We start from the raw sequence: 26628 nt of genomic DNA, 5'->3' as shown, positions 1-26628 counted from the left end.
CAGAGCCGGCCGCTATGTCGGGAATACAAGCTGTGCAGCACCCTGCACCCCCACCAGTGCAAACTGCCTCTTACCTGCCGGTAACAAGGGAGAACAGAACACCCAAGAGCCCAACAGGCGGCCGAAAAACCGAAAGGTAAAACGGACCAGCAGAGGCAGACCCCGAGGAGCCTGTGGAAGGTGCCCCTAAGGGCGGTACTTACAGGGCACCTAGGGAAGGCAGCTCTAGGCGCATGCAGCCCGAGTACTGAAGATAACTCCTGGCTCTCGCACCCACAAAAACAAACACCACACACAAAGCATAGTGCTGTAGCGACACCGGAGCCAGAGCACACGACCTTCGCCTATAGCATCAGCCTCAAGAACTGAGGTGTGGGTAGCCGGCGTGGAGGGTTTGGGGCTCCCCCTTTCCCCTCCCGGGGAGAGGTGAGCTGCGCAGACAGCGGCGCGGCGGTGTGTGACGTGACACTAGTTTGCTTGTTTTCTGTTGGGGAGTTCTATCCACTAGTTCGGCTTTTGGTAGCAATTTTAACCAGAATAGGGGTTTGTTTTGAGGCGCTTACCTTTCTGGGTGCCTGTTCCGGTCGATGGCAGACATAGAATGCTTCCAACCACACGGGGGCTTCTATAGGCCATTGCTCCCCTTGCCTCTCCAAGGGGGCCCGGTTCTGGCCGTGGTCCCGGTAGGCCTAAGAAGTCCATACACATGACTGATGCCAAAGTCTGACATTAGCCTATCAGCCTGGGATAGCTCCAGGGAGCCGACAGGGCTCCCCCCAGAAAAACAGCTTTGAATGTAATGAAATGCCATTTTCTGGGTGAGACCCCGGGGGCTTTCCGGAGCTATGTGGGATGATATGGACATATACAGAGGAACCTCAGGTGATGAGCAGCCCCATCTATGAGCATTTCATGTAACAAGCGAACCACTCGCAGAAAATCTGTCTCGCTTGACGAGCTTCCGCTCGGTTAACAAGCAGAAGTAACTTTCACTCGGGTAACGAGTAAACCACATAGTGCTTCCTAGAGTTCTCGCAAATTGCCGATTCTCGCAAATTCTTGGACGCCTCCGACAACAGTATTGTTGTGTTATCGCGCAGGATAAACATCCCTCTGCATTTATTTGTGCTTTTTTTGTGGTTTCTCCTTCCACACCATATCCTCTCTTCTCCTCCCACCTCTCCATCGTCTCCCTGAAGCTAGCAACAACTCTTCATAAGGTTAAGTACAATTGAAAACAGTAAAATAAAACATTTATAATTGTTACGGACCCGAGTCGTTTGTCGGAGTACGGAGCAGTGACGACAACGCCATCTGTGAGTCTGCTTCCGAAACCCCCTCCAAATGGACGACGCCATCTAGTTGTGCCGAGAATATGCCAGCTGGACAGGCTAGATTCCTGTCCTAGTCAGCTCGTGACGTAGCCGCTGCTGACCTCTGGTGAGGTGGCGCTTAGACAGTGAACGCCATCTATGGAGCAAATAGGTGGACGTTTCTGTCTAAGCTAGTAAGTGAAGTTTCCTAGTGGTCCCAAGTAGTATCCCCAGTACTGATGACGTATCTACTTTCAGAGTCAACCTAGGACGGTTGGGAGTTACGTGGAATCAGTCTACCAAAGGCAGCCGAGGTCTCTTCACCAGTCTGCTTTGTAGAAGCTGTGAGCCACCCCTGGACGAACTCTGCTGAGTGTGTGATTGCCTGCCTGAGGAGTGGCAGTAATGGGATTCTCCGTGTCTGGGGCTGGCTGGTGGAAGAGACCATCCACTGAGGTGACGACCGAGGAGGGTGACCAGCGAGTCACACGAGGCTCCTGCCTAGGGCTCGCAACCCTAGTATTAGTCGTGGAGTGGCCTGACAGCGAATCTGACTAGTACCTGCCAGCTTCAGGCTGGACTGTGGTTGTAGGCCATCACAACGAGGCACCTTGTGGGATTGTAGTTTAGCTGGCCTGTGGCCAGGGTGGATTCATCGTGGGTTCTGGGCTACGGAGGAGACCAGGAAAGGCTACCCAGATTGAGCATCGCCGAGTGTCAAGTGTCTTCGGAGGAAGACGAAGCTGTATATAATTGTGTAGTAATAATTCCCGTGTGTGACTTTTTACATATGGTGGTGGGAATATAAATATAAATATATATATATATATATATATATATATATATATATATATATATATATATATAAAGGAATATACATATACATTAGAATACTTGTGTATTTGTGTACCTCCCCATTGTTTTAACTTGCGTTATGGAATAAACCCGTTGAAAGCCTCTACTAACTTGGGGCTGGATACCCAAACTCTACCACCATCAGAGAAGAACCCGGTTGCGTCCCAGTAGGGACGTAACAATAATAATTACATGTATTATAATTACATTATAAAATGTCATAGTGATGTTTATTGGGGTGGAATGGATTAATTGTTTTTCCATTATTTTAAATGGGGAAATTCGTTTCGCAAGACAAGTGTTTCACATGACAAGTTCGGTGCGGGAACGGATTAAATTCGTTAACCAAGGTTCCTCTGTATTAGACTTTGGCATGAGTCAGTGTGAATAGAGTTCTTAGGCCTACAGGGGACCACTGGCCCCTTCAAAGAGGCACGAGGGGCAATGGCATATAGAAGTGCACACGTGATTTGGAGAATTCTATGTCTGCCACCGACTGGGTCAGGCACCTAGAAAGGTATGCATCCCAAAACAAACCCCTATTCTGGTTGAAACTACTATTGAAAGTCAAACAAGTAGACAGAACTCCCCAAAGACAAATGAGCAAACGAGCATGACATCACTTCGTGCCGCCCCACCATTTGCGCAGCTCCGCCTTTTCCAGGAGAGGAAAGGGGAAGCCCCAGACCCCTCATGCCGGCTACCCACACCCCAGTTCTGAGGCTGGATGTAAAAAAAAAAACATGAAAAAAACGCCGACCGGAGGGAGGGAGGGTTGTCGGGGAGAATCCAGGTCTCATCTAGAAAATGGCGTTTCATTACATCCAACACTGGTTTTCTGGGGGAGCCCTTTGACTCCCTGGAGCTACTTACCAAAAGACAGAAAGAAAAGGGATGTACTCGGGAAGCCGTCGGCACTCGCTCCTCAATGCGAAGTCGAGACAACTGGCTGCAACTGCTAACCCAAAGCGACACAGGCTTGAATAGGCTCAGGAATATTGACCAGGTAGCGTGCAGCCAGAACCCTGTTAGACCGCCAAAAACCCTGCGCCCGAATGTCAGCCCAAGACATGTTACCGAAGTCGGCAGCAAGAGCAGCAAACTTACGAACGTCGTGTGCACGGGGATAGACCGCAGGCTATCTAGACTGAATAACCCTACGGACAACCTGGGAGACCCAAATCCTGGAAGAGGGAAGAAGGGAAACTGCATCAACCCAAAGCACGTTCTTGGACACAAAAGCCATGGCGCGCAAATAACGGCCGAGAGCTGCAACCGGACATAACACTAACCCCCAGCTTGCCCTGGCCTAACCAACCAATCATCCCCAAGGACCCCTCCAGAAAGCAGCCATTTCATCCTTCGTCAGAAAAGAAGAAGACAGTTACAGACAAACAAACCTATTACCAGAGCCATAAAAGCAGAAATCTCTGCACAGAAGGAGAGCATGAACTTCCCGAACCCGACCCCCAAAGGCCAATGGCAACAGGAAAAAGAGCCTTGGAGAAGCAATTTTTAACAGAAGGGGTCACTACAAACCGAGGGGATGAGAGATAAGAGAGCACCCTGTCCAATGACCAGGATGGCTCAGGTGGTGCATGAACAGGCCAGAGGTGAAACAACGCCCGAGACAGCTTGCGAAATGGCACAGAAGTGATATCGATGCCGAAAGCAAGCTGCAGCGCCTCCGCCAGTGCCGCATAATACGAGGCGACAGTATTCGGCATAAGATGACGGTCTTGAAACACCCACGAGAGAAAGGACAAGACAACCTTACCAGAAAGTGAAGTAAACCAACGAAGAGATAAAAAGAAATGGAAGGACCGACAAAAAGCTTCTTACTGCTGCTGAGACAAAGCATGCAAGTGGGACACCATTACCAATGCCACCTGATAAAAATACCAGACGCGAAGGCTCAAGGAAAAGATCGAACCAGCCACGTAACGAACCGGACCATCTGCTGAAAGAGGCAGGGCCGCGGGAAAACCCCTGGATCTGATCACTGAGCAAGCAGCGCCTGAAACCAAGGCTGGGCCAGCCACCAAGGGGCCAATAGAACTACCTTTCCCTGGTAAGTCTCCCAGCGAGCTAGAACCTGGAGCAACAGTTGAACCGGGGGGGGGGGGGGGGGGTGGAAAGAGGTACAGGGAACCCCGCCTTGACCAGTCCTGCAGAAAAGCATCGACCCAGATGGCCCCACAGTCGGGAAAGGGTGCCACATATACCGGGAGATGCCTCGTCCACGCCGACACAAAGAGGTCCACCTTTAGAAGCCTGTACGTCCGGCAGAGTCAACTGAATAAGTCAGCGTCGACCATCCATTCCATGGAAAGGGTAATGAACGGAAACCATCCACCAGAACAGTGGACACCCCTTGAACGTGAACCGCTAGGAGAGCCAAACCTCGAGAATTCAGCAGACGAGTCACCCGAAGTGACCAGCCCTAATAAAGAACCAAGGACCGCATCAAGCCCCTTGGTTCAGGCAATGAACCACTGGGAAGCAGTCCGAATGGAGCCTGATCATTGATCTGCGAGCGACCCGAATCCTCCAAAGCGACATCCACACTACCGCGAACTCCCGCACCGTACTGTGGGCCCGATGGAAGGACGGACCCCACCGCCCCTGGGCGGCCTGGTGAACACTGGTGACAAAGCCCCAGTCAAGAGACGACGCGTCCATGAACACATCGAGGCAGGGCTCTGGAAGATACCAAGGCACTGAACTCCAAAATGCCAGAAGAGGAAGCCAGCAACGCAGCAGCCAACGCAAGGCCCCCGGACAAACCCAGCAGTCGTGAGAGAAGCAGAAGGGATGACCCAGAAGTTTGCAACCAAGTTTGCAACCAAACTTGACCCAGCATGTAAACGATCACAGCAAAGTTCAAATTTCCACGCATCTGCTGGATTCAGAACCAAGAAGCACCTAAACCAAAGCTGATCCGACCACCAGGGAACCGGGAGAACACTCCTGAGGTAGACTCCATCCCAGCCAGGAACAGGAGACACTGCTGGCTCGAGGGGAAAGGTACAGAACCTGCTCCCTGACCAGATCAACCAAGCACACCCTCGCAAGAGGCTCACAAAAGGGAATGGAGCCGAACAAAAAGAAAGAACCAAAATCACACTAATACAAAGAAGTCTAAGGCTTGGTGTCCGAATGGCTTGGAAAAACTACATGAAGAGGTCCAGAAGGGCCAGCCCATGAAACTGGAAGCAACTGGGCCAAAACTGACCACAGGGACAATGGACCCCGACAGGACATGTACAGTGTGGGCAGCCAAACCTTGAGAGCCTGGCAGAAGAGCTCCAAACAACGACCAACCCCAAGGAGGCAGTGACCAAAGCAAACCGCTTAACCCCCCACCTCACCGGTGCAAACAAGGAACCCCTAGGTAAAACCCCATAGGAGCTGGAACACAGAGCTTAGGGATCCACCCCCTGCAGCATAAGCCAAACAACTGCAAACACGAGCCACACAGGTAGGAGGAAGTTACCCGGGAAGGAAAACTCCAAAACCCCAAGAAGAAGCTGGTAACGAAGCAGCCAGTGGGGACTGCCCTGAACAAGTGCAGTGCTAGCGGAGCCCACAAGGTGGGAGAGCAAAGTGCAAGACCTGCACAAGTGCCAGAGCAATTACCAAGGCACCCAGAGCCAACCCAACTCCCACAAACAGTGGAGCAGCAGCAGCCAGGGCAAGGCTGCCAGATGGAAGGCGAAGCCAATTGACACCCCTAACAAGCCCTAACAACCAATACACTATTACACACAGAGATCACACTAACGTGATGCATCAAATGGCAAGCCATTTGGCAAACAGAAGGCAAGCCAACTCCAGGCATCCAAATCTGAACCTGCAATGGAACCAATAGTACTACTAGCTGTCCAGAAGGAACCAAGCCTGGCAACCCAGGACAAACTCGAACCCCGACCAGCAGACACGGAGACTGGCTGGGAGTCAATACCAGACAGCTGTCGAAGTGAGCCAAGACACGACAATGAGCCACAATGACCCAAGCCAAGAGTACAAACACATGGGAGCCCAAATGGGAAAAAGACCTGATAATGGCAAGAGAAACACCCCACCCAAAAGGAAGCAGACAAGCCAAGAAGGGTCCCAGAGGTCCACAGAAACTAGCCTCTTGGCTTGTTTCCTTGGATTTCTGGGATATGAAAAACCCTCCCTCTGGAGCAAAAGGCCCTTGTCTAAAAGGACAAAGATCTACTTGGGGTTCAAGGGATCCCACGGGCCCCTATGTGACTTCACCCACACCCTGGAAACCAACCAGGAAGGCACCAGGGTAGAGCCATCATCCATACCCACCCTCTGGAATAAGAAAAATGGAGTCTAAGGGAGAGGTTTCAGAAGAAATGGATGGCCGGAAGGAAAACCCAAAATCCTCGGCGGGACCAGCCGGATCAACAGCCTGAATCAGATAAAGCCACCTCTGAATACAGCCAAGCCACATTCCAAGCTAAACCCTACCCTGACCCAGAAAACCTCACACACTTTGGGGCTATAAGTAGGGGAAGAGGGATGACACAGGCCAAATCTCAGCCGAAGGGGAAGCAAGAGGAGGTGCAGACGGAGCCAAGGTGGAGTTCACCAACGCCTCCAATTCCATCTCCCAAAACAGAAGGCAAGCCAGCTCCAAGCATCCAACCAAGCACAAAACCTAGACTGCTGTAGACGAGCAAAATGAACCCATAAAGTGGTAGCCGTCTAATACTCATGAACTTCATCTGGAGGGTCAGATAAGAGAGCCCCATGGGGAGCACAAAACCCACCATGCCATCCAGCAGGTGGCATGGTGGAGGCAGAAATAATGATCATCGTCATGTGGGCCCTTAGATTCATGCAAGGCGAGAATGGGATTGGAGGGAATAACCTTTGACCACATTGAACCTGTAGGGGATTTCCAGGGCCTAAAGGGTAAACTAAGTGAAGGACGACCTCAGCATACCATATGAACAACCATGCGAGCCACCAGTACACCCCACCAGCCAACACTTGCGCCTGATCCAGGTCAAGACAGAGGGGCAACGAAACCCCTGACTCATCCAAGGCTAGGGCAACCCTAAGCAGGAGATCGAATTCTCTACAGTTCTCTCTAAGAGGAACTCTTAAAGAGAACTCTAAGAGAGTTCCCTCTAAGAGAGCAAACTCCCGAACACACCAGAGAGGAGAACTCTGAGAACTCTGGGAAGGTAACCCTGAGCACATGCAGTTCTAAGCACTTTAAAAGACCAGGTCCACATTACACCAGAAATATACCAAACAAAACCACACAGGATGAATTCCAAAGTGACATTTGGTTGAAAAGCACTGGGTCCAGCCGTGGCTTACTGATGACTCAGAAGCCCCACTACAGATATGTTGCACATGCTGCATCAGAGGAGGAAATGACTGCTCAAACCAGTGGAGAGTGAGCCCTGCCGACCCCCCTCCCTCCCCAAAGAAGTGCGAGGGGTGGAGCAAATGAGCATACATTAGTCTTGAGAGATTTAAAATTGTTCGTTCACAATGTTGGGGGAGTTCATTTGGTGAATTGTGATGGTTTAATCTCTTTTGAACCCAGCAGTGGTCTGTATTGGTTCACTGACTTTCCCATTAAGACCCCATTGGGAAAGACACTGGGGTGTCTTTCCCAGTAACGTGATAGTGTGTCACCTGCTTCCTGTGAATCTATGAGGGGGGGGGAAGCAGGCTAGCACAGGTGCCTGGTAGGCTAAAATGAACTCCATGGCTGATGTGATCTAGTCGTTTGGGAGACTCTCAGCAAGATAGCTTCAGGAAAACACAAGGCGCTTAACCCAGAAATGCACATGGTTGGAACAGATCCACATCATGTGGTAGGACTGAACAAACCTCAGATCCTTTTATACCCAACTTGAAAATACATGAAATCTAGAAACTTTCTTTTGATCGCATGCAATTTTTCCAGAAGCCTTACAAATTATCAAGAATTTTCTAGATTTTGAGGATGCATAAAGTGTGACTATGTTGAGAGAAATCTCATGCAGTAAATAACAATTTACAGACAAAAAAGCATATAAACCAAATCAAATGTAATCTGAGAGTTGTATGTTAACTTCCATGGTTATTCATAGTTTTGTTACTGATATAGACAGTGACAAGCCCTGGCCCTTTTGTATTTGGCCACATTACTCATTAACAGAGAGATGCAACTGCAATACTCTGTATTGTTACCTTTCCATCAGCATTTCCAAGTGCTGAGCGTAAGATGAAGTCTGGTGGTCCAAAGGCATCTACAAGCGCCACAGCATCAGGAAGCAGGTCAGCACACAGACGCCTTATGTGCAGATGAACCCTCGAGATGAAATTTCCTTCTTGAATAAGGCCTCCTGTAGAATGTCATAATAAATTAAATATATATCTATTATATATATTAGTATATTTTGGTAGCAGTCTTTCCTGTAGACATATATTATTAAATATGACCGAAAAAGTAAGATTAATAATTCTAACACGAATTTTCTCAATATTTGTTATATTTCTTTTCACTGTTGACGGTAATTGAAAAATCAATTCTCCAAAATTCATTTTTATTTCTAGTTTGACGCGACACTTGAACGCTTTTCGTAATAACTTATTACATTTTCAAAGACTTTAGTTTACACACACACAACTATAACCTGCAAACACTAAACAGAGTTTAAACAGCTTTGATTGTATACCTGCATTTGGGTGAGGTGATATGTTACAACAGTTTTGGATGAGGTGAAAACAAACTTTCAACACAAGACAGAACACGAAACAATGGGTACAATATTTTGTAAGTTAAAGGGAAGAATGGAAGTAACTGCAAAGGGCCTATTGGCCCATATTTCTTGATGCTTCTATATTGGTGCGGAGTCTTGAAGTGGGTAGAATATAGTTGTGCATTAATTGGCTGTTGATTGCTGGTGTCGACTTCTTAATGTGTAGTGCCTCGCAGATATCAAGCCGCCTGCTATCGCTGTATCTATCGATGATTTCTGTGGTTTTTGTTAAGACTTCTTTGGTGATGGTCTGGTTGTGGGAAGAGATTATATGTTCCTTAATGGAGCCCTGTTGCTTATGCATCGTTAATCGCCTGGAAAGAGATGTTGTTGTTTTGCTTATATACTGAGTTCTTTGAGGCTTACAGACTCCAAGTGGGCATTTGAAGGCATAGACGACATTGGTCTCTTTTAAAGCGTTCTGCTTTGTGTCTGGAGATGGAGTTTCTCATGAGTAGGTTGGCCGTTTTTTTGGTTTTATAGTAAATCGTCAATTGTATCTTCTGATTTTTGTCTGTAGAGATGACGTTCCTATTAACAATATCTTTCAGGTCCCTTTCCTTCGTTTTATGAGCTGTGGAAAAGAAGTTCCTGTAAAATAGTCTAATAGGGGGTATAGGTGTTGTGTTAGTTGTCTCTTCAGAGGTTGCATGGCATTTCACCTTCCTTCTTATGATGTCTTCAACGAAACCATTGGAGAAGCTGTTGTTGACATCCCTTTTCAGGCGATTAACGATGCATAAGCAACAGGGCTATATTAAGGAACATATAATCTCTTCCCACAACCAGACCATCACAAGAGAAGTCTGAACAAAAAACACAGAAATCATCGATAGATACAGCGATAGCAGGCGGCTTGATATCTGCGAGGCACTACACATCAAGAAGTCAACACCAGCAATCAACAGCCAATTAATGCACAACTATATTCTACCCACTACAAGACTCCGCACCAATATAGAAGCATCAAGAAATATGGGCCAATAGGACCTTTGCAGTTACTTCCATTCTTCCCTTTAACTTACCCAATATTATACCCATTGTTTCGTGTTCTGTCTTGTGCTGAAAGTTTGTTTTCACCTCATCCAAAACTGTTGTAACATATCACCTCACCCAAATGCAGGTATATAAGATAAAAGGTTAAGAGAGGTTTTAATTATAGCATAGTAGAACTCTGTTAAGTGTTAGCAGGTTATAGTTGTGTGTGTGTAAAGTAAAGTCTTTGAAAATGTAATAAGTTATTACGAAACGCGTTCAAGTGTCACATCAGACTAGAAATAAAAATGAATTTTGGAGAATTGATTTTTCAATTACCATCGATAGTGAAAAGAAACATAAGAAATATTGAGAACATTCGTGTTAGAATTATTAATCTTACTTTTTCGGTCATATTTAATAATATATGTTTACAAGAAAGACTGCTACCAATATATATACATATATATATATATATATATATATATATATATATATATATATATATATATATATATATATTTATATATGTGGGAAAAACCTGCTGGGATTGATATAAGAGGAGACTACCAGGGACTTGTACTGAACTAAATTAAAAATTTACTGTCTGCAAATTAATTCAACTAAAATCTCTAGCTAGGGTTGTAAATCCTAGATCCTCTTTTCCTAATGACAGATTGTGGGCTGTATGGGACAGGTGGGGTGAATGACTTAGTTGATAGAAGTTCCAATCCACCTGTAGACAGGGATCTCACATCAGCTTGTATTTTATACAAGGATAAGATTTAATAAATTCAGTTATCTGACTGAACACTGGCTCTGTTTAAATCAGAGATTTAAACATACATAGTCTAACCTAGTACCATAACTTAACAGCCAATATGTACTTATACTATAAACAACAAATTAAATTGTAAAAGTATAATAAATGACCTTAAATGTAGTCTAAATACTATTAAGTACTAGAAATTATATTCAATTAAATGAACTTATATGATAACTTAAAAATTAACTAAGCAAGCAATTGATAACTTAATTTATATATTCAAATATATATGCAGACATATTCAATTTATACAGTTAGCTTGACTGAATCTTTTCCAAAACTATGGACACTTGTGAGGTTTTTACTTATTGAGGCCGAATTATTTTCTGACACAATGGACTCTCATGAGGTTCAGTGCTTGGATAAGATTCACAACTACACTACAATTTTAATAAACTTACTGATATGTGAGGCTTAGCCTCGCTTTTTAACCAACAGACAGATTTATAGGATATTAAAGCTACACAAGCATACAATTGGCCAATCATATACCAAATAACCTTCAATATACTTCTCTGCCAGTCGGGGTGCCTGTCTGACAAGTTTGCCAGACTGATTAACTCTCTCTTGTTGAGTTTAGTCACGATATTTTGCTACAGCGTTGCTGTATGATGATCTGGTAGCGTTGCTACTTGGATTTTTCTTTAACTGCGTTGCAGAAGAATGATATTTGATAAAGAATAGGAATGAAGGTGGTGGAAACCGCGTCACTCTGATCTCCACTACACTCTTATTTTTATAAATGTTCTAGGATTTTCCTTGTAGATATTGTCCAGGTACTCCCCCAGTTCTAGAGAGTATTCACTGGTGATAAAATATATTAGATAAGGTGTCCTTGAGCTGGTAATGTTCGCTAAGGATTAGTCACTTGTTCACTCAATTGTAAACAAACGCGGAGTCCCGTTGGGCTTTGTTGGTGGGCGCTTCACTCCCCCCATCGCCCTGCCATGCTCTCTGTGCACGGTAGCCTTCTATGAATATTGATTGATTATTTTTACAGTCTAGACTTATGATTAAGATAAGATGTGATTATAATATAATTAGATATAAGATTTAAAGATTATAAGTAGTATTTGAAAGTACCACTGATTCTTATTAAGGATTCGATATTATCCCTACCGGATGTTGAATAAATGTTCCAATAGTTTTTTAATTAACAAATCCTTCTAGAAGATTCTGGATCCTTGAGAGATCATGTACAAAGTCACGTAGGCATCAAAAGGGCCCCTGTTGCGTACGTGTTCATGGTGCCATTGTCATCCAGGATCAAGCTATATAATGAATCTATAATGATTCTAATATGATTTTGATATGATTTAGATATGATTTTGATATGATATAGAAATTATACATTTCTTAGATGATTATTAGATATGGTGGGTAAAAATTTCCCACATCTTCCAGAGGGAGAGAACTGGCACAGAGTCCAATACTTAGGACAATAGTAACCATATGTATTTATTTACTCTCCATTGGATTGATAATACAAGTGCAAATTTTGCTTGCACTTTTGTGCTGCTGTCCGTTGTAGACGATTGTGTCTGTTAGGAGTCTGTGGGTCTTGTGGAGTTAGAGTCTCTTGAGGTCTCTCAGGATCTAACTGCAGCTGACTCACTGATTCCATATGGATGAGTTTGTCCAATGTCTTCAGGGAAGTTGTTCCTTTAGACAGGATTTTGACTATTCTCAAAATCCCCTGACTATCTGGATGGACTGAGACAACTTTACCTAATGGCCAGTCAGCCCTAGGGCCATCACTGTCTACCAAGACAATATCGCCAGGTTGGAGATTAGATATATTATGTGGGACATTGGCCCCATAGTGATGTTCTCGTAGAGATGTAAGATATTCTTTTGTCCAAACATCATTCCATTTTTGGATTATGCTGGACAGATGCTTATACCCCTGAACCAACTCGCTCTGACCCACATATGAGGGATCTCTGATCTCATCATCCACTAGAGATGGTACTGGAGTCAGAAGTCTTCCATACATTAGGTGGGCAGGACTTAATGGCTCATGTTGAGTAGGATCCTCAGACAAGTAAGTCAACGGCCGGTTATTCACCCTTGATTCTATTTCCGTGATTACTGTCTGGAGTTCTTGAAGATTGATTTTCTGACGGTGTAGAGATTTTCTCAAGGATCTTTTTACAGTTCCTATTAACCGTTCATAAAATCCTCCGTGCCATGGGGCTCTCGGAGGGATAAATTTCCATCTGCAATGACGCTGTTCCAGTGTGGAAGTAACTGCAGGATGGGAACAGATTTCCCGTAGACACGCTTCTCCAGCTACCAAGTTTGCTCCATTATCTGAAATCATCAGCTTAGGGCATGATCGGCGTGCTGCGAATCTGCGGAAAGCTTGAATAAATGATTGAGCAGTCATATCGGGTGTTACCTCTAGATGTACTGCCCTGGTGGTAGCACAGGTGAACAGACAGATGTATGCCTTGATAGGTTGCTTATCTGCAGTCCCTGTTAGATATATTGCTCCTGTATAATCTACTCCTGTCGTTTCGAAAGGTTGTAGATGGACCACTCGTTCCTTTGGCAGGGGTGGTGGCCCTGGATAAGAGCAAGTTCTTGCATCGTACCTTCGACATATCATGCAATTCTTCAAGATTGATTTGACTGACTGTCTTCCCTGAGGAATCCAGTACTGCTGTCTGATTTGTGTGAGTCTGTCTAACACTCCTCCATGTTTGATGATTTGTTGATGTGTATGCAACACAATCAACCTTGTGATCCAATGATTTTTTGGTAAAAGCCATGGATGCACGGTATCTAGATTGATATCTGCGTGTTTAAGTCTCCCTCCACAACGCAGAATGTTGTGATTTTCTTGGTCTATCCACAGACCGAGATTGTGTTTTAACTTATGCGGAAGATTTTCATAGTTATTCCCATAAGTTTCTCTCTGGGCTTGTCTTACCCAATAGATAAGTGCATCAGGAAAAGTGTATTTTATACCTTTTTTCCTGAGATAATGAAACACGTTCTGTGTTACATTGATTAATTTGATGAGCGAGGAGTAACGAGTACAATCCAAGACTGATATTTGAGCTTGCTGCCTGGTGGTAGTTATGGTTTGTGTCGTAATGACGTGTGGCTTTTGTTCAGGCCAACTACCATTCACTAACCATCGAGGCCCATGAAACCAAATATCTGCCTTTGCAAACTGTTTAAATGTCATACCTCTTGATAAGAGATCAGCTGGATTATCCTTTGTTGGTACATGCAACAATTGAAAGCCTGCGGAAATTTCTTTAATTTCCGAGACGCGATTTTTTACATATGGAGTTGGACAGTTGTCGTTTCGTACCCATTGTAAGACAGCTTCATTGTCAGACCATATGATGACATCTTTGATGTTCATGGTAGACAAGACTTGTTTGATATGTACTGCTAAGCGTGTGCCAGTTAGCAGTGCTGTTAGTTCCATCTGAGGCAAAGTCCTCTTTTTTAATGGAGCGACTCTGGCCTTAGAGGTGATAAGATATGATTGATTAGAAGTCACTAAGTAAGCACAAGCTCCAAAAGCTTTGGCTGACGAGTCTGCGAATACATGTAGTGATACTTCCTCATTTTCCTCGACTATGTGTCTCGGAAAGATTATCTTTTCAACTAAAGTTTGTTCTTGAGCCACTTCCATCCAAGCTTTTTGTAACTGGATTGGTAGTGGATCATCCCAACCAACCTTAGCCTTCCATGCTTCTTGCACCAATAAACGCCACTTGATAGTCAAAGGATTTAGTAGACCAAGTGGGTCGAATACTTTGCTAACTTGTGAAAGCAAATCCCTTTTTGTAGTGATGTTGTAATTTACTGGCACGGATTTGATCCATATTGTGTCCGAGATTAAATCCCAATCCATACCTAACACCTTTTGTGATTCTGGTACGTGATATTCAGGGTAATCTCTTGCTATTTGATTATTCAATGTTGCATTATTAGAGGCCCAAGATTGTAGTGGCATGTTGGCACCTTGTAGCTCCTTGTTGGCCTCTTGATATAATTGTAACAGTTCAGTAGTACTGTTAACTGTCCCTTGAAAATTATCTACATATAGATTTTGACTGATTTCAGTCTTACAGGGACTTGATGATTTCTTCAGATGAGTATCTAGAGTTGCTTGCAATAGAAATGGACTGCTTGTCGCGCCAAAAAGAACTGATGAGAATCTGAAAGTCACTACAGGACTATTGACATCTTCTGGGTTCTCTACCCATAGAAACTTAGTGAAGTCTCTATCTTCTTCCTGTAAGCCAACTCTTAGAAAGGCCTTATTTATATCTGCTGAATACGCATATTTGTTAAGTCTAAACTTCAACAGTATGTCATACAATTTCTGAGTTAGACTTGGACCTGTTTGCAAACAATCATTTAGACTGGTTCCTTGGGGTCCAGATTTAGAGCTACAATTAAAAACTATCCGTAAAGGAGTTGTTTTTGATTCTCTCATTACAGCCATGTGAGGTAAAAAATGGCCTGTTTGCGTATTGTCATGTTTCACGACTTCGATGAATTTATTCTTTAATTGTTGAGCAATAATCTCATGATAGAGTTTTAAATGCTCAGGCCTTTTTCTTAGCTTTGCTAGTTGCGATTTAAATTGACTATAAGCCATGTGATAATTGGTAGGTAAGGTTTTATGGTTTATTTTCCATGGTAGCCTTACCCAGTACTGTCCATCATGGTACTGTACAGTTTCTAAGTACTGATTGTATGCACAGACATCATCAGGACTTGGTTGTTCAGGAATTATTCCTATGGCATCAAGTTCCCACAATTGATGTACAGATTCTAATCCATCATCAATCATGTGGGGGATTTTAAGTGGTGACTGTTCCTTGCCTAGTCATGCCACTATTACAGTTTCTGTATGATGTGATTTTTCAGGAGTTGAAGGTTCAAGATCTAGTATAGGTCCTGTCATCAATATGCCTCCTGCTGATTTGAGTATATTCATACCCATAGATTCTTCTGTTCCCAGAATGAATCGATGATAGTAGTCAGCTCCAATCAGGATTCCGATATCCCCTATTTAGTCAGAATCGAGTAGAGGATCTGCTAATTGTATTCCTTTTTCTTTTAGGAATTTAATTGTTGCTGTCAGACCAGTCACTTCCATTTCAGTAGGAATTTTATCAACTACTATGGCTTCTACTGTCCTTTGGGATGTACCTAGACAGACATTGAGTTTTACTACTGGAAAGGTTCTACGACCAGAATTAGTAAAAAACCCTGATATGGATGTAGATACTTGCTTTGAAGATTTAAGTTGTAAATCTTCTGCCATCTTTTTACTGATAAAGGTTTTCTGTGACCCTTGATCAAAAAAGCCTCTAGTTGGAATACAAATTCCTTGATTGCATAGTTCTAGCTGTGCAGTAGGCAATATTGCTGTTGTAACAATTTCTGTATCCAAGTCGTTGACATTGCTCATTACTGTACAGAATTGTACGGCTGTTGTGGTATTATCATCTTTGGGCTTTGCCTGAGATGCAGGTTGATTATTGGAAGTTTGTGATCTGGATTGAGTGTTAATATCACCACAGAGTGCTGTGTGATGTACACTTTTATGACAATATTGGCAGTTCTGCAATTGAGTGATACACTCACTTGTATCGTGCTTCCGTAGACAACGGATGCACCTGTTCAGAGATTTCAGTCGATCGCTTCGACTGGCACGGCCTTCATATAATGTGCATTGATAAATGGTATGTGCTTCTTGACAGAATAAACATTTTGGGGCAGTTGTAGCTCCTTTTGTCTTATCTGTCTTAGGAGCTTGGTTTCCTACAGTTCTGTTAACTGTGGGGGATATAGCATAAGAGCCAACATTATTCTGTTTCCACTTTGCAGAAGAGGAGTTTTGTTGCCTTGATTTTTGACTGCCATTCTGGACATTTTTGCTTTTGTCCGTGGATTCACCTTTGGGGATTTTTTCTTGAGATCTAAGTTTTCCTCGGCTTCGTAATCTTTGTACGTAAGCTCGAAGTCCATCAAAGATTTGGCTTTGTGATAAGATGTTGTTACAAGTATGTAAAACTTGTAGGTAAGTAATTACATGCAAGTAGGTCATACAAGCATGTAACACTTGTACTCCTCCAAGGATTTCCTTAAAGGATGAATTGTATCTGTAATAATGTGTATCTACATTATTCATGATGTGATGAAGCATTTTGCTTTTTCTTTTTTCTCGGCTTTGCCTTTTCTATTAAGTAAGTCTCTTTGAGATGCTTGATTAACTTCAGATTTTCTGAGGCTGCTTTCACTCCAGTGAAAGCATGAGATTAGGTGATCAAGACTATATTCTTGGATTAAGATAGTTATCTTAGATGGATGATAATATTTGTATTGACATTGTCAATGGGCTGTTAGCCTTTCAGATTGTGTTGTGAGATTAAGATTGGTCTTAATCCCCAATTGTAGACTATTGTAGCCAAGTGATGATGACATTTGTCTATCACCTGATTTAAATGGTCTGTAGGCTGTAGATTCAAGTGATTTTTTTTTTTAGACACTTTGTGTCCTTTTCTTTTCTGTTTCAGCTGCTGGTGGAATACTGTTAGTCATTTTGACCTTTTCCGAGTTTCGGAGATTCCGAGATTTTTCTCTTTTTTTCTGATAAATATGTTTGATGTTAATGTATTTTGATAAATGAGCTTTCCTGTCTACTTAGGTAATGATTCCAAAGATCGTCCTTCATTTCCTCCCTGGAATCTGGTTGTAGCAGGTGTTCAATTATCAAAAGTACTGTAATAATTTGATTTGTGACCCGAATGCACGAATGCACCAAGTTGGTAAATCCTGTAATAATTTTTTAAAAATAGTAAATGGCACTATTTTTGCAAAGTTATTACAAGATCTGTTACCCTAATAGTTGCTTGATAAAATACAGTAGATTGCCTACTGGTTTTACCTGTAATAGGGTATGTACAGTAGAGTATGGTTAGATTGTAATGAATGCTCTTACAGTGATGATAACACTTTTTTAAAGAATATTATGTAATGAGCAGCTCTGAAAATCAGTAGATTAGAGATAATGCTAGATAATACACTTAAATATATATGTAATGTTACCACAATGAGGTAGGTAATGGTATTTTATGATTAAGATGCAGTTGTGTCTTTGACACTGATATAATTAAGTACTGTGGTTTCTTAACACAAAACAATATCAGTATGCTATGAATGCTTACTAGATAATGGATATGGTGGCTTAAGCCACTGCAAACTATTTGTTTACTTAGATATATAGCTATGATAAATATTGACTGATAGCTAGGTTAGGCTAGAATATGTAAGAATTATTCCAATGCAAAATCAAGAAGTTTCTTATGTATTTGGCATTGAAATATTCGGTAAACGAATGATCATAAATATCTAGGTACAAAAGACCATTATTATCCGGTTCGAAGGACCATTAATGTGGGAAAAACCTGCTGGGATTGATATAAGAGGAGACTACCAGGGACTTGTACTGAACTAAATTAAAAATTTACTGTCTGCAAATTAATTCAACTAAAATCTCTAGCTAGGGTTGTAAATCCTAGATCCTCTTTTCCTAATGACAGATTGTGGGCTGTAAGGGACAGGTGGGGTGAATGACTTAGTTGATAGAAGTTCCAATCCACCTGTAGACAGGGATCTCACATCAGCTTGTATTTTATACAAGGATAAGATTTAATAAATTCAGTTATCTGACTGACCACTGGCTCTGTTTAAATCAGAGATTTAAACATACATAGTCTAACCTAGTACCATAACTTAACAGCCAATATGTACTTATACTATAAACAACAAATTAAATTGTAAAAGTATAATAAATGACCTTAAATGTAGTCTAAATACTGTTAAGTACTAGAAATTATATTCAATTAAATGAACTTATATGATAACTTAAAAATTAACTAAGCAAGCAATTGATAACTTAATTTATATATTCAAATATATATGCAGACATATTCAATTTATACAGTTAGCTTGACTGAATCTTTTCCAAAACTATGGACAATTGTGAGGTTTTTACTTATTGAGGCCGAATTATTTTCTGACACAATGGACTCTCATGAGGTTCAGTGCTTGGATAAGATTCACAGCTACACTACAATTTTAATAAACTTACTGATATGAGAGGCTTAGCCTCGCTTTTTTACCAACAGACAGATTTATAGGATATTAAAGCTACACAAGCATACAATTGGCCAATCATATACCAAATAACCTTCAATATACTTCTCTGCCAGTCGGGGTGCCTGTCTGACAAGTTTGCCAGACTGATTAACTCTCTCTTGTTGAGTTTAGGCACGATATTTTGCTACAGCGTTGCTGTATGATGATCTGGTAGCGTTGCTACTTGGATTTTTCTTTAACTGCGTTGCAGAAGAATGATATTTGATAAAGAATAGGAATGAAGGTGGTGGAAACCGCGTCACTCTGATCTCCACTACACTCTTATTTTTATAAATGTTCTAGGATTTTCCTTGTAGATATTGTCCAGGTACTCCCCCAGTTCTAGAGAGTATTCACTGGTGATAAAATATATTAGATAAGGTGTCCTTGAGCTGGTAATGTTCGCTAAGGATTAGTCACTTGTTCACTCAATTGTAAACAAACGCGGAGTCCCGTTGGGCTTTGTTGGTGGGCGCTTCACTCCCCCCATCGCCCTGCCATGCTCTCTGTGCACGGTAGCCTTCTATGAATATTGATTGATTATTTTTACAGTCTAGACTTATGATTAAGATAAGATGTGATTATAATATAATTAGATATAAGATTTAAAGATTATAAGTAGTATTTGAAAGTACCACTGATTCTTATTAAGGATTCGATATTATCCCTACCGGATGTTGAATAAATGTTCCAATAGTTTTTTAATTAACAAATCCTTCTAGAAGATTCTGGATCCTTGAGAGATCATGTACAAAGTCACGTAGGCATCAAAAGGGCCCCTGTTGCGTACGTGTTCATGGTGCCATTGTCATCCAGGATCAAGCTATATAATGAATCTATAATGATTCTAATATGATTTTGATATGATTTAGATATGATTTTGATATGATATAGAAATTATACATTTCTTAGATGATTATTAGATATGGTGGGTAAAAATTTCCCACAATATATATATATATATATATATATATATATATATATATATATATATATATATATATATATAATGTCGTACCTAGTAGCCAGAACACACTTCTCGGCCTACTATGCAAGGCCCGATTTGCCTAATAGGCCGAGTAATTTTCTTTATTTTCAATAAATTGTTTCCTATTGGTTTATTTTATATAATATTTTATATTATATTAGGAACATAAATTATTGATTTAGTTATGTTAATTTAGGTTAAGTTAAGATAAGTTAGGTTAGGTTAGGTAGGGTTGGTTAGGTTCAGTCATATATCTACGTTAGTTTTAATTAAAATTAAAAAAAAATTTGCTCATACATAATGAAATGAATAGCTTTATCATTTCATAAGAAAAAAATTAGAAAAATATTGAAATTCTGGAAAACTTGGCTTATTAGGCAAATCGAGCCTTGAATAGTAGGCCAAGAACTGTGTTCTGGCTACTAGGTACAACATTTTATATATATATATATATATATATATATATATATATATATATATATATATATATATATATATAACTGAAAACTCACACCCCAGAAGTGACTCGAACCCATACTCCCACAACTGGTATGTACAGGGACGCCTTAATCCACTTGACCATCACGACCGGACAATAAGGAAGTGATAGCCGAGGCTATATGAACCACTTCCCCGCCGGCACTCGGATGGTAATCTTGGGCATAGCATTTTATCAAATCACCTCATTCTTTGGGGCACACGTGAGGAACACAAATGCAAACAAGCCTGAATGGTCCCCAGGACTATATACAACTGAAAACTCACACCCCAGAAGTGACTCGAACCCATACTCCCACAACTGGTATGTACAGGGACGCCTTAATCCACTTGACCATCACGACCGGACAATAAGGAAGTGATAGCCGAGGCTATATGAACCACTTCCCCGCCGGCACTCGGATGGTAATCTTGGGCATAGCATTTTATCAAATCACCTCATTCTTTGGGGCACACGTGAGGAACACAAATGCAAACAAGCCTGAATGGTCCCCAGGACTATATACAACTGAAAACTCACACCCCAGAAGTGACTCGAACCCATACTCCCACAACTGGTATGTACAGGGACGCCTTAATCCACTTGACCATCACGACCGGACAATAAGGAAGTGATAGCCGAGGCTATATGAACCACTTCCCCGCCGGCACTCGGATGGTAATCTTGGGCATAGCATTTTATCAAATCACCTCATTCTTTGGGGCACACGTGAGGAACACAAATGCAAACAAGCCTGAATGGTCCCCAGGACTATATACAACTGAAAACTCACACCCCAGAAGTGACTCGAACCCATACTCCCACAACTGGTATGTACAGGGACGCCTTAATCCACTTGACCATCACGACCGGACAATAAGGAAGTGATAGCCGAGGCTATATGAACCACTTCCCCGCCGGCACTCGGATGGTAATCTTGGGCATAGCATTTTATCAAATCACCTCATTCTTTGGGGCACACGTGAGGAACACAAATGCAAACAAGCCTGAATGGTCCCCAGGACTATATACAACTGAAAACTCACACCCCAGAAGTGACTCGAACCCATACTCCCACAACTGGTATGTACAGGGACGCCTTAATCCACTTGACCATCACGACCGGACAATAAGGAAGTGATAGCCGAGGCTATATGAACCACTTCCCCGCCGGCACTCGGATGGTAATCTTGGGCATAGCATTTTATCAAATCACCTCATTCTTTGGGGCACACGTGAGGAACACAAATGCAAACAAGCCTGAATGGTCCCCAGGACTATATACAACTGAAAACTCACACCCCAGAAGTGACTCGAACCCATACTCCCACAACTGGTATGTACAGGGACGCCTTAATCCACTTGACCATCACGACCGGACAATAAGGAAGTGATAGCCGAGGCTATATGAACCACTTCCCCGCCGGCACTCGGATGGTAATCTTGGGCATAGCATTTTATCAAATCACCTCATTCTTTGGGGCACACGTGAGGAACACAAATGCAAACAAGCCTGAATGGTCCCCAGGACTATATACAACTGAAAACTCACACCCCAGAAGTGACTCGAACCCATACTCCCACAACTGGTATGTACAGGGACGCCTTAATCCACTTGACCATCACGACCGGACAATAAGGAAGTGATAGCCGAGGCTATATGAACCACTTCCCCGCCGGCACTCGGATGGTAATCTTGGGCATAGCATTTTATCAAATCACCTCATTCTTTGGGGCACACGTGAGGAACACAAATGCAAACAAGCCTGAATGGTCCCCAGGACTATATACAACTGAAAACTCACACCCCAGAAGTGACTCGAACCCATACTCCCACAACTGGTATGTACAGGGACGCCTTAATCCACTTGACCATCACGACCGGACAATAAGGAAGTGATAGCCGAGTTCATATAGCCTCGGCTATCACTTCCTTATTGTCCGGTCGTGATGGTCAAGTGGATTAAGGCGTCCCTGTACATACCAGTTGTGGGAGTATGGGTTCGAGTCACTTCTGGGGTGTGAGTTTTCAGTTGTATATAGTCCTGGGGACCATTCAGGCTTGTTTGCATTTGTGTTCCTCACGTGTGCCCCAAAGAATGAGGTGATTTGATAAAATGCTATGCCCAAGATTACCATCCGAGTGCCGGCGGGGAAGTGGTTCATATAGCCTCGGCTATCACTTCCTTATTGTCCGGTCGTGATGGTCAAGTGGATTAAGGCGTCCCTGTACATACCAGTTGTGGGAGTATGGGTTCGAGTCACTTCTGGGGTGTGAGTTTTCAGTTGTATATAGTCCTGGGGACCATTCAGGCTTGTTTGCATTTGTGTTCCTCACGTGTGCCCCAAAGAATGAGGTGATTTGATAAAATGCTATGCCCAAGATTACCATCCGAGTGCCGGCGGGGAAGTGGTTCATATAGCCTCGGCTATCACTTCCTTATTGTCCGGTCGTGATGGTCAAGTGGATTAAGGCGTCCCTGTACATACCAGTTGTGGGAGTATGGGTTCGAGTCACTTCTGGGGTGTGAGTTTTCAGTTGTATATAGTCCTGGGGACCATTCAGGCTTGTTTGCATTTGTGTTCCTCACGTGTGCCCCAAAGAATGAGGTGATTTGATAAAATGCTATGCCCAAGATTACCATCCGAGTGCCGGCGGGGAAGTGGTTCATATAGCCTCGGCTATCACTTCCTTATTGTCCGGTCGTGATGGTCAAGTGGATTAAGGCGTCCCTGTACATACCAGTTGTGGGAGTATGGGTTCGAGTCACTTCTGGGGTGTGAGTTTTCAGTTGTATATAGTCCTGGGGACCATTCAGGCTTGTTTGCATTTGTGTTCCTCACGTGTGCCCCAAAGAATGAGGTGATTTGATAAAATGCTATGCCCAAGATTACCATCCGAGTGCCGGCGGGGAAGTGGTTCATATAGCCTCGGCTATCACTTCCTTATTGTCCGGTCGTGATGGTCAAGTGGATTAAGGCGTCCCTGTACATACCAGTTGTGGGAGTATGGGTTCGAGTCACTTCTGGGGTGTGAGTTTTCAGTTGTATATAGTCCTGGGGACCATTCAGGCTTGTTTGCATATATATATATATATATATATATATATATATATATATATATGTCGTACCTAGTAGCCAGAACGCACTTCTCAGCCTACTATGCAAGGCCCGATTTGCCTAATAAGCCAAGTTTTCCTGAATTAACATATTTTCTCTAATTTTTTTCTTATGAAATGATAAAGCTACCCATTTCATTATGTATGAGGTCAATTGTTTTTTATTGGAGTTAAAATTAACGTAGATATATGACCGAACCTAACCAACCCTACCTAACCTAACCTAACCTATCTTTACAGGTTAGGTTAGGTTAGGTAACCGAAAAAGTTAGGTTAGGTTAGGTAGTCGAAAAACAATTAATTCATGAAAACTTGGCTTATTAGGCAAATTGGGCCTTGCATAGTAGGCTGAGAAGTGCGTTCTGGCTACTAGGTACGACATATATATATATATATGAAATATTAATATATATATTATATATTAACATATATATATATGTTAACATATATATTAACATATTAATATTAACATATATAAATATTATATAATTTATATATATATATATATATATATATATATATATATATATATATATATATATATATATATATATATATATATATATATATATGTAACTTGTAACTTGTAACTTAAAGTTGTGTAACTTTTTTTGTGTAATGACATTTTCAAATAAAGTTAGATAAATATACACACTTAACAAAAGAATAGGGGTGGTAGGAGAAGAAAATATCAAAGTGTTCAGTGAGGATCCACAAGGTCTTCTCTGAGTACTCTTTATTTTCTTCTCCGAGGCTATGGGTCCCTACACTTGCACCAGAGGTGGTACCCCTTCTAGGTGGTACCCCTTCTGATGTCTGACATCAGGTACCTGTGTAAAAATGTCGTCAACATACCTGCAGTATATGGCCGGTTTCAAGTTCATGTCGACTAAGACTTTTGTTGACGACATTTTTACACAGGTACCTGATGTCAGACATCTGCAGGAGCTGAAGGAGGCATTTGAGCAGAGTTCCGTGCTGCGTTTCACTTACGAGACGGAAAAGGATGGGAAGCTGCCTTTTCTAGATGTAACAGTCATGGAAAAGGGCGGAGGTTTCCACACTGCAGTCTACACTAAGGAAACAAACATAGGAATGTGCCTAAATGCCAACAGCGACTGCCCCGACAGGTACAAGAGGAGTGTTGTTAACGCATACGTCGACCGTGCTCTCAGCCACAGCTCAGAATGGAAGCAAGTCGACGAAGAACTCTGTAGGGTAAGGCAGGTCCTAGTCAATAACGGCTTCTCCAATGGTTTCATCGAAGACATCATAAGAAGGAAAGTGAAAAGCCATGCAACCTCTGAAGAGACAACTAACACAACACCTATACCCCCTATTAGACTATTTTACAGGAACTTCTTTTCCACAGCTCATAAAACGGAGGAAAGCGTCCTGAAAGATATTGTTAATAGAAACGTTATCCCTACAGACAAAAATCAGAGGATACAACTGACGATTTACTATAAAACCAGAAAAACGGCCAGCCTACTCATGAGAAACTCTCCAGACACAAAACAGAACGCTTTAAAAGAGACTAACGTCGTCTATGCCTTCAAATGCCCACTTGGGGACTGTAAGCTCCAAAAAACCCAGTATATAGGCAAGACAACAACATCTCTTTCTAGGCGTTTAACGATGCATAAGCAACAGGGCTCCATTAAGGAACATATAATCTCTTCCCATAACCAAACCATCGCCAGAGAAATCCTAGTAAACAACACAGAAATCATCGATAGATACAGCGATAGCAGGCGGCTTGACGTTTGCGAGGCACTACACATCAAGAAGTCAACACCAGCAATCAACAGCCAATTATTGCACAACTATATTCTACCCACCTCAAGACTCCGCTCCAATATAGAAGCATCAAGAAATATGGACCAATAGGCTTTCTACAAACACTTCTATTCAATACCCATTGTTTCTGTTCTGTCTTGTGTTGATACTTTTAATACCCTATTAATATCCCCTCCTGTTCTGTCTTGTGTTAATGCCACATCACCCTTCCCACCTCACTCAAATGTAGATATAATATCAGAGAGACGTAAGTTCTAATCAGTTGTGTATTTGTGAAGTCTTTGAAAATGTAATAAGTTTTACGAAACGCGCCCGTGTCGCGTCAGACTAGAAATAAAAATGAATTTTGGAGAAGTGATTTTTGATTTACCTCCAACAGTGAAGCGTAATGTACGAAAGATTGAGAAAATTCGTGTTAGAATTATTAATCTTACTTTTTCGGTCATATTTAATAATATATGTCTACAGGAAAGACTGCTACCAAAATATACTAATATATATATATATATATATATATATTTCATTGAATATGACCGCATTTTCTGTATTTATTATTTTCTGGTTTAGGGCTTCTATCCCTCTAACTATTTTCTTAGCATCAGGGCTTAATTGAAATAGGAGTTCTCCAAAACTCATTTTCGTACTTTTAAGGTGAAGAAAAGAAGTGATTTACTATAGAGTGTATTACACTTATTTGTATAATTTGCACGACGTTTCAAACCTCCATGGTTCATTCTCAAGTGAACAGATCTTACAATACTAGTTGATTTTATACCCGCATTAGGTCAGGTGATAATACAATGAAGGTGAAAACATGGGGGGATACATAAGGGATAAATGTGAGGTGAAACATAGAGGCTGCAGAAGGCTTATTGGCCCATACGAGGCATCTCCTATCTAAACACAAAGATTAATCCAGTGTAATTGGCCTGTTATGTTGGACATTGTCTTCTGTGTTGGCATCGATATGTTCTTGTCTTGTCCTTACTCTCATGGTGGGTAGAGTAAATAGTTCCGTGATTTGGGTGTTCATGGTAGGTCGCTCTATTCTTATGTGAATTGCCTCAAGAATTTGTAATCTTCTTGAATCTTGGGTTTTGTCTATTATGCAAGTATTCTTGTTCAACATTTCTCTTGTTAGAGTAATGTCATGGGCTTGTCTCATGTGATTCCTAGGGGCACCAGATTGAAGATGGCATGTCAAACGCCTCGTCAGCTTGGTCGACGTCATACCTATGTACTTACATTGAAGGTTACATCCTTCTTGGGGGCACGTGTACATGTATACAACGCTTGACTGCTGTAGAGGGT

General features: G+C 42.1%; 1 protein-coding gene across 1 annotated transcript in view; it reads right to left on the bottom strand.

The window, feature by feature from the left end:
* Positions 1-26628, bottom strand: part of LOC123757281 (peroxisomal acyl-coenzyme A oxidase 3) — a 249864-nt gene that overhangs the window by 16722 nt on the left and 206514 nt on the right. Inside the window, exon 8 of the mRNA XM_045740829.2 lies at positions 8379-8533. Coding sequence (XP_045596785.2) covers positions 8379-8533 — 155 coding nt within the window. The remainder of the gene's footprint in view (positions 1-8378; positions 8534-26628) is intronic.

This window comes from Procambarus clarkii, chromosome 13 (genome assembly GCF_040958095.1).
Source record: "Procambarus clarkii isolate CNS0578487 chromosome 13, FALCON_Pclarkii_2.0, whole genome shotgun sequence".
Classification (NCBI taxonomy): domain Eukaryota; kingdom Metazoa; phylum Arthropoda; class Malacostraca; order Decapoda; family Cambaridae; genus Procambarus; species Procambarus clarkii.
Note: the sequence above shows the minus strand (reverse complement) of the source record. Positions and strands in the feature narration are given on the sequence as shown.